The 8,708-nt window shown below is 31.6% G+C and overlaps 1 protein-coding gene across 1 annotated transcript; it reads left to right on the top strand.

Annotated features, from left to right (window-relative positions):
- Positions 1 to 5,371: 5,371 nt before the first annotated feature.
- On the top strand, positions 5,372 to 8,343 carry LOC146945278 (DNA-directed RNA polymerases II, IV and V subunit 9A). Its single transcript, XM_085743617.1, has 4 exons — positions 5,372 to 5,511; positions 5,589 to 5,664; positions 6,306 to 6,464; positions 7,895 to 8,343. The coding sequence occupies exons 1-4, from the start codon at positions 5,483 to 5,485 to the stop codon at positions 7,973 to 7,975; spliced, it is 345 nt and encodes a 114-aa protein (XP_085599743.1). The 5' UTR covers positions 5,372 to 5,482; the 3' UTR covers positions 7,976 to 8,343.
- Positions 8,344 to 8,708: the final 365 nt, after the last annotated feature.

Raw genomic sequence — 8,708 nt, 5'->3', positions numbered from 1 at the left:
ATAACATTTAATACACTCGTTTGACTACTATTTCCTTTTAAAAAATGATTAATACTCCATCCGTTTCATAATACTTATCCATTTTGGAGAATAATTTTGTTTCACAATACTTGTCACTTTCAAGTTTTAATGTAACATTAATTATTGTCTTGTCAATAATACCCTTACATATTTATTGTAGAGAGAGAAAAAAAATAGAATGAAACAATAAATGGTTAAGGGTATTATAGAAAACGCACACATAATTTCATCAAAAATAACAAAATTTATTTTGTTTCTTGGTTACTGCAATTTCTCCAAAATGGACATGTATTTTGAAACGGGGGGAGTACTAATCAAAATGATTTGTATTTCTTATAAATTGAGGAAAGTATCTCCATGAGCTTAACTCAATTGTTAGAGATAATGAATAATACATGCAGGGTTCGGAGTTCGAACCTCGGACACTCCACTTCTTCATATATAAAATGTGCGAGCGCAAGCCACTATGTTACTTGACCAAAAAATAAAAGTATTTTTTTTAGGAAAGTGGGACATTTAATACACTCGTTTGACTACTAATATTTTCTTATAAAAAATTAATACTAATAAAAATAATATTTAATACTAATACTTTCTTAATTATTATTTCAACTAATACTTTCTTATAAAAATTAATTAATACTAATCAAAATAATTTGTTTTTCTTGGAATTTGTGGAATGTAGAAAATTTAATGTACTCATTTGAATACTAATTTTTTCTTATAAAAAATTAATTGATACTATTTAAAATGATTTTTTTCTTATTAGAAAATAATATGATTTGTTTTCTAGGAATTTGTGGAAAGTAGAAAGGGCATACATGGTGCGCATATAATAGAAACATGATAATCTTATCATGTGTTGTTGCACACGTGATAACAAATATGATAACATTACATATATGCATAGTATTTAAATTACATGAGTAACCATGAAGTTTATACTATTTATGATGAGAAGATAGTTGTTCCATCTATTCCTAAGCCTCCAAAGGAATCAGACAATCATTCTTAAAAGCATTGACCACTAAGGTAGAATCAACCTCAAGCCATAAGATAGACCAAGATCACAAGTCGTAAAAGGCAATTAGGTATCGACATGTTTTAGGTAAAACTGTTTAAAATTTAATTTAATTTTAAAATAAAGGGTTAAATATGTTTTTGGTTCCTATAAATATACCAACTTTTCGTTTTAGTCCCTCTAAAATTTTCCTTCAACTTTTAGTCCCTATAGAATTTTCAATCATTACTTTTGGTCCCTATTCTTAAGTTAACTTTTGTATTTTTTAATGAAATTGTGCAGAAATGTGTAGAATATTGTAAAAAAAATTCCCCAAAAAAATTTGAATTTTTTACCAAAACATAAATTAAATATGAATTTTTAACCGTCAAAAATATAAAAATTCATATTAAATTCATGTTTTGTTAAAAAATTCTAACTTTTTTTGGAGAGGTTCTTATAATATTATGAATTTTTCTGCAAATTTTTTTATTCTATAATATGAATTCTACATATGAGTTTACTTTAAAAGAGGGACCAAAAGTGAAGATGGGAAATTTTTTAGGGACTAAAAGTTGAAGAAATTTTTTAGAGTGACTAAAATGAAAAGTTGACATATTTATAGAGACCAAAAACATATTTAACCCTAAAATAAATTAACATAAAAATATAACATGACATTTATGATTTGATAATGGGTACATAACAAACCAAATTTCAACGTATCAAAGTGTTCACCTTTATTTTTTTTTCATTAATATAAATGTATAGTTTATTAAGAGCCATACAAATGTGATCCTTTGTGCCTTTGCATGGAAGACTTCATCTTGACCTAGTCTGAGTATGACTTTGATTCATGAACAACTTGCATGATGACATTATTGAATCTCGAAATGCAACGAGTTTTCTTTTGTAAGAAAAAATTAAAAAATTATTAATCAATTTAATCTCATTAAGGGTTTGTTTTATGCGCAAGATATAACAGAAACATGATATGATAAGTAGGTGAATAAGAATGAGATAGAAAAGTTATAGGATAAACAATTATTCTGTCATGTGTTTACACACATAATAATAAACAAAATAGTATTATTTACTACTTTTTAAGTTTAAATATGCAATACTTTTGTTCACATACTTTTGTTTAAATAAGTAATACTTGTGCATGATTTCCAGTAAGGATACAACTAAAATTTCAAGTTCCATTGTAAAATTTGATGGAAAATTCAAGTCAATGACATGTTCATACAATCAGTGTTACACAAGGTGTTGATTAGGACATGAACATTTGTGGGAATTAATACACGGCATGTTGTGAGATTATGTTGACGATTGAAGAACTTACATGAACATTTGTGGGAATTAATACACGGCATGTTGTGAGATTATGTTGACGATTGAAGAACTTTCTGCTAATATGGAAGTTTCACCTTACGATTTAAGCCTGATTATTGACATGTGAAAATTCTTGGAGTGATTTAACTTGAAGTAAATTTACTTTTTATGATTTAGTATGATCTTTTGAACTATGATTGTTGGTGAAGAGAATGTGAAAGTTCTTAGAGTGATTTAACTCATGATGGAGTTTAATATTATTCTGAATTATCTGTTAGTAAAGACAATGTGAAAATTCTTGAAACAGTTTAGCTTTAAGCGAAGGATACTTTTTATAATGGGGTATGATAGTTCTTTTGAACTATGATAGTCTGTGTGGACAATGAAAGAAAATGTATCATTTTCAATCAAGGTGGAGGTCGTTGGTGTTGGTAGAAATTATACATGTTGTAAATGTCACACTTTACATAGTGTTGTAAGGGAAGAGCGGGGACCAAGATAATTAGTAGCTCTGAAAATACTATGTATTTTAATGAGTCTTACTAGTGCAAGTATACATTGTCTCAAGTAATAATATAAAAATGTCGAACCCGTAGGGACTGGGGCGCTATAGTTTTCCGGTGGTAAATTTGTTTGCGAAAAAAATAAAGTAAATCATTTGATGTCACAACAACAAAAATAAAGTTTTAAAAACAATAACAGTTTATGAAAGTAGCTAAAAACACTTAGAATATCTTAAAAACAATAACAGTTTACGAAAGGCTTCATAGGGTTTAGGTTTTAAGACAATAAATTAGTTATGATATAAGATTTGCAACAATATAGAGATATAACTTTCTATAACTTCCTGACAACCTAGTAACTTTAGAGGTTTTCCAACTCAACCATCTTGTTAAACATGGGACGACACACCTTTCGGGGTTCACTAACAATATTTAATAAGCAACATTACTAGGTTAGGTCTCAATAGCTTTTTCATGGAGAGGTTGAGTCTTTTGCCTATGACAAGAAATCTGGATAGATTTTGAACTTCTATATTCTAAATGTATGATCATATCAAGTAGTTTTTCAAGTTCTGATCTTCTTCCGGTATCAAGGACGTAACTCATATTATAAAAACATTTTCATTCCTATCTCCTTCCACTCTCAAGGAATTTGATAACAAATGTAAAAGTGATCATGTGTTACTTTTTAATATTATCATTAAAATAGTTTGTTTAAAAGAAGCTTGAAAATGTAACTCTTTAATCTATGGAGCTATAACCATAATCTCATCATGTTTAAACCATTAACGGGTTTAGCTCATGATGAGCTTAACCAAAAAGCAAAATATAAAGAAGAGATGAATGAAAACATGATAACTATATTAATATATGATTACATTCCAAATGGAAAGAGGTGAGCTCTTTGCATCCCCTAGATAATCCCAACTTTAACTCATTAATAACTAGCACTCGTACTCATCTATGAAAAAGATGAGATAGAATAAAAACTCTAGTGGCTGCTAACCCTTGCTAGGTCTTGGCCGCTCAATTCAAACAATCAAATTTTGGACCCTGGACATAACAATGTAGTTGTTCTTTTATAGTACAAGTCCAACCACTACAAGTTGTATCATTTGGTAATTTCTCGTATGAAACGTCCTTTTCTTATCCTCTTGGTACTTAGAATACATTCTTTTATTCCTCGTACTACAATAATTGGAGATAGCTCATTGAACTTTGCTCCCACGTAAAGGCAAACGAGTGTCCCAAGAGTTTTTATGGGTGTACGACCCGTATTGGACGCCTTATAACAATACAACTCCAGAATCACTTTTAGAACTTGATCTTTCTACATCACCAGAATCCTTCCTAGTGTTGTATCTTCTTGTATCACCACAACGTATATTCAGCCTGTTCCACAAAATCAACCATAACAAGCATTACTAGTTCAAAACAACTAAATAATTAATGAAAATAAATAAATTTCTAAATAGTCACCGATTATATTATATGGCTTTGTTTGCGAGTTTTGAGGAGAGGGAAAGGAAAGGCTTAAGAGGGGAAGGGAAGGGAAGGGAGGGAAGGGAGAAAGGAGGGAAAACCTTTCCCTTGTTTGGGAGTTAAAGAAACCAACCAGGAAAGGAGATGAATGGCTTATGTGATAATTTTACTATTTTACCATTTTTTTTCCTCTTAAAATCAATACATTGTGTTATACTTTGTAATTTATCTTGTAACTTATAATTGGAATTTTGAATTATTATGATGACAAAATTGTCAATTTTTATGTTTAACCCCCCAAAACCCCCCAATTTGGGGGAACTTTAAAATTGGACAAATTAAGCCCTTCAAAACCTCCCAAAACCTTTCCCTATTATTTTAAAACTCCCAAACAAGGGTTTACCTCTCCATAAGTCTTTCCTTCCCCTCCCCTCCAAAACCCAACTCGCAAACAAAGCCTATAGGTCATGCAATCACTCAATATCTCACAAAATATGGGGATATAATTTTTCGTTAAAAGATACACCAATCAAAAACACTTTAAGCTTGTATATGACTTTTTGAGTTTTTTCTATTCTCTTATGCTCTTTCCTAAGAGTGTTGTGAGATGTAGTTAGGTATTTGTTTTAAAGAGTCTATGTGTTAGGGAGCCATGAGGTTCTTGAGAGAAGATTCTATGTGTTGTAACAACTTTCATACATTGTTATTCTCTTGATTTTTGTAACATCTTATACAACTTTCAAGGTTGTCGACTGACTCCAGAAATCAACACGAGTCTTTTCAGCATGTTTTTTTCTCTCACTCGTAAGATTTTGAAAAACTTCGTAGAAGGTCACCCATCCCAAAATTCTCTAAGTAAAGCAGGCTTAACTGTGAAGTTCATCCGACAATTGTTTACTAAAAATTTTTCCAGTTAAAAATCAAATTCATATTCTTTCGTACATTTACTGAAGTTTATTAAACCACTTGAGATTAACCCGTGATTAAACACATGAGATAGTAAATAAATATAAATATAAAAATAAAAGTATTGACATAAAGAGAGTGGAAAAGGAGAGAAGTGGGAGGGAAAAGAAGAGAAGAACGCAGCAGGGAAAAGAGTGTGAGTTAGGTCTTCTTCTTCTTCTTCCAACAAGACAAGATGAGTACCATGAAGTTTTGCCGTGAATGGTTCGTTTCTACTCTCTTCATCTTCTTCCCTTTTACCCATTTTTTTTTTATTTCTAAATTGAATTTCTTTGACTCAGTAACAACATTCTGTACCCTAAGGAAGACAGAGAACAGAAGATTCTCCTCTACGCTTGTCGCAATTGCGATCACCAGGTTCGTTATTTCAATTTCCCGAATCATTACTGTGTATAAAAAAAAACCATTTTCTGTTTTTTGAGTTTGTTTTCAAATTTTGATTTTTTTTCTTCATGTTTCTGATATTTTAAGTGCGTTTCAGCATTATTAGCTTATTTTAAGTGGAACAAGTTTTTTTTTTCCTTGTGGGTTGTAAGTTATAGAGGGTTTATGAAGGGAAAAAATTATTTTTTTTAGAATTAGGGTTTAACAAAATATGGGTCAACTTGTTGTTTTTTGTTTGTTTTGAAGGTGGTGTTAAAAAGGTTCATTTTCTAGTTCTAATTTGTTTAACTTAAGCTTTGTTGGGATAAGTAGCTTAATTAAGTGGTTATAGTATAAACACTTCCCATGTAAGTGCTTTTGTATAAGCTACTTTTTAACGAAAGGTACAATAAAGTTAAAGTGTTTTCATAAAATTATTGTGGATAGCTTATGGAAATAAGCTGAAAGTAATTTATGGATACGTTATAATCTGTTTCCATAAGCTCTTCCAAGCTGTTTCACAAGTAGTTATCATAGTAGGTAAGCTTAAATAGGACAATCCAAACAGGCCTTTATATGACATATGCTTGTTTGACTAGTTGTTTACTGGCTGTGTTGTTGTTTTTGTTGTTCAGGAGGCAGCGGATAACTTCTGTGTCTACAGAAATGAGATTCACCACTCTGTTGCTGAGCGGACTCAAGTGTTGCAGGATGTAGCTGCAGATCCAACTCTTCCTCGTACCAAGGCTGTTCGCTGCGTTCAATGCAATCATGGTGAAGCTGTGTTTTTCCAGGTAAAGTTTCTGTTCTATGGCACTAAAGAGCTGCTTTTTATTTTCGTTTTGTATTTTTGATTTTTAGAAGTTTTGAAGGAAGAGAGGTTTCTCTTGATTTTGACTTTAAAGTAGAGTGGTAGAGTCGTAGGAATTTTAAGGACACTTGTGATTCTTGAGTTTTATATATTTTGTGGAAATAATACACTGATTAGCATCAGTACCAATCTTTCTACTTTCACTCCCTTAGTTTCTGAAGAAGTGAATCGTAGAAAGAAGGCAAGAAGAAACGTATATGTTTTGAAGGAAAGCATTTTCATGTTAAGTGATAAGTGGTGAATGAAAATATGAAATGTTTGTAACTCAACCCACAACCTGAATGTTGTAGATTATAGCATATGTTTGAGTCTTGACTATTTGATAGTGTGTAACAGTGTGCAGATATTATGTTTTTGTGCTGCTTAAGTTATCAAATTCCAATATGAATTGTTTAGGGTTATAAAGTGTCTCGGATCATGACTATTGCATAGATGCATTATGTTTTTGTGCGGCATAAGTTATCAAATTCCAATATGAATTGTTTAGGGTTATAAAGTGTCTCGGATCATGACTATTGCATAGATGCTAGGAGGCATGTGAGTTGTTGCATAAATCACACAAGCTTGAAAACCTTTCTATTGTCTTTATCTTGTTTTTGGTGCGATGACATTCATTAGCTAGTGTATCTGTCTGCCACCACAAGTTCAGCTTTAAATGCCATGAAGCTGCAATCTCCATTGTAGTGTTCATGGTTCTAGGCAGATTGTTGCAATGCATAAACTTATTATATTTTCTTTTTAGTGGCAAAATATTCTTGACATGCAGTACTGTCATTAGCGTAAATGAATATACGAAGGTTTCATAGGGTGTATGCAAGCTCTTTGTAACTAGTGTGCTCCCTATGACTCAGTTAGACTGGCGGCAGCTTGTGCCATCTGTCAAACAGTTTGGCAGAATTGTAACTGCAGCATCCTATATGTTGTAAACTCATTCTGTATCTCTCATATGTTGAATAGGTAACGTTTTGGACATTTGATTTTATGAAGTTGTTCAAATACCAAATTAGTTCTTCACCACAAAAAAAAAAAAAAAGGAAAATTAGTTCCATAGCTGAACCTAAACACTGGCCAAGTTGCTCAATGACATTTCTATACTCTAACCTTTATTCACTCGCTATACACACATTTCTATCTGCCCGCTAAAAGTAATGTGGATATGTCAGGTAGGTGAAAGAAGTTTCAGTGTAAACTTCTGATTTTGAAAAGTTGTGCTCCCCTTTCAAAAGCAATGAAGAAATAAGCATTATTCCCTACTCTTATGAATGCATTTTTAGCAAATATCAAGCAGGATGTTGATCAGAAACCTTATTCTATTACTTATGGATCATCTGAATTTTTTATATGCATATGCAGGCAACTGCTAGAGGCGAGGAAGGAATGACACTTTTCTTCGTTTGCTGCAACCCAAACTGTGGACACCGCTGGAGAGACTGAGTTTTGTGCCTGCCCAAATCAAGGTTCAACTCATCTTTTGGGGGAAATCTAGCTCATTATGTTGTCCACTCTAGGATAGAAGAGAAAAGTTGTAGTTATTAAAAATCGAGTGATGTGGGGAAGACCCGTTTTAACACAGATTAGATAATTATGTGTGCTACCTGTTTTAACTATAGTTGTTGATCAAATGATTAATGGACAAATCCTTGCGGGTCGTCATGCTGAAATTTTTATGGATGGCCCTGAATTTCCTTGGTTTGTTAACTTGAAGGGTGGGGAAATGTGGAATCAAAATGGCCATTTTTGTGTTGAGCTTTGAGATAGTATTTGTTTTAAGGTTTCTTATTAAACGCTTATTGGTTGAAAAATTTATTTCCCTCGTTAAAATATCACTGCTCTTTCTCATAATTTTTCATAGTATTGTTCAATCAAACTGCGTTCATGTCAATATGCTTCTTAGCAAAGTTACACATAGTATTTATAAAATGGAAATGGATCCTCTATTTTCTCTCTTTATTTCTTCTTTTCATCACTCATTTTTTGGGGTAATTCCAATTTTGAGGCAGGAGAGAATATTTGGACCCCCATCTAATAATAGACTTTTAAATTTATATCAACACAATTTGATAAATGGACAAACTTAAAATTTAGATGAATCATTTCCTATAAAATATAGTTGAAATGTAATATTATAACATTGTTCTTGAATATATTACTAAAAAAATTAACTAGC

This window comes from Medicago sativa, chromosome 2 (genome assembly GCF_051527215.1).
Source record: "Medicago sativa cultivar Bolivia chromosome 2, Bolivia_mono, whole genome shotgun sequence".
NCBI lineage: Eukaryota > Viridiplantae > Streptophyta > Magnoliopsida > Fabales > Fabaceae > Medicago > Medicago sativa.
Note: the sequence above shows the minus strand (reverse complement) of the source record. Positions and strands in the feature narration are given on the sequence as shown.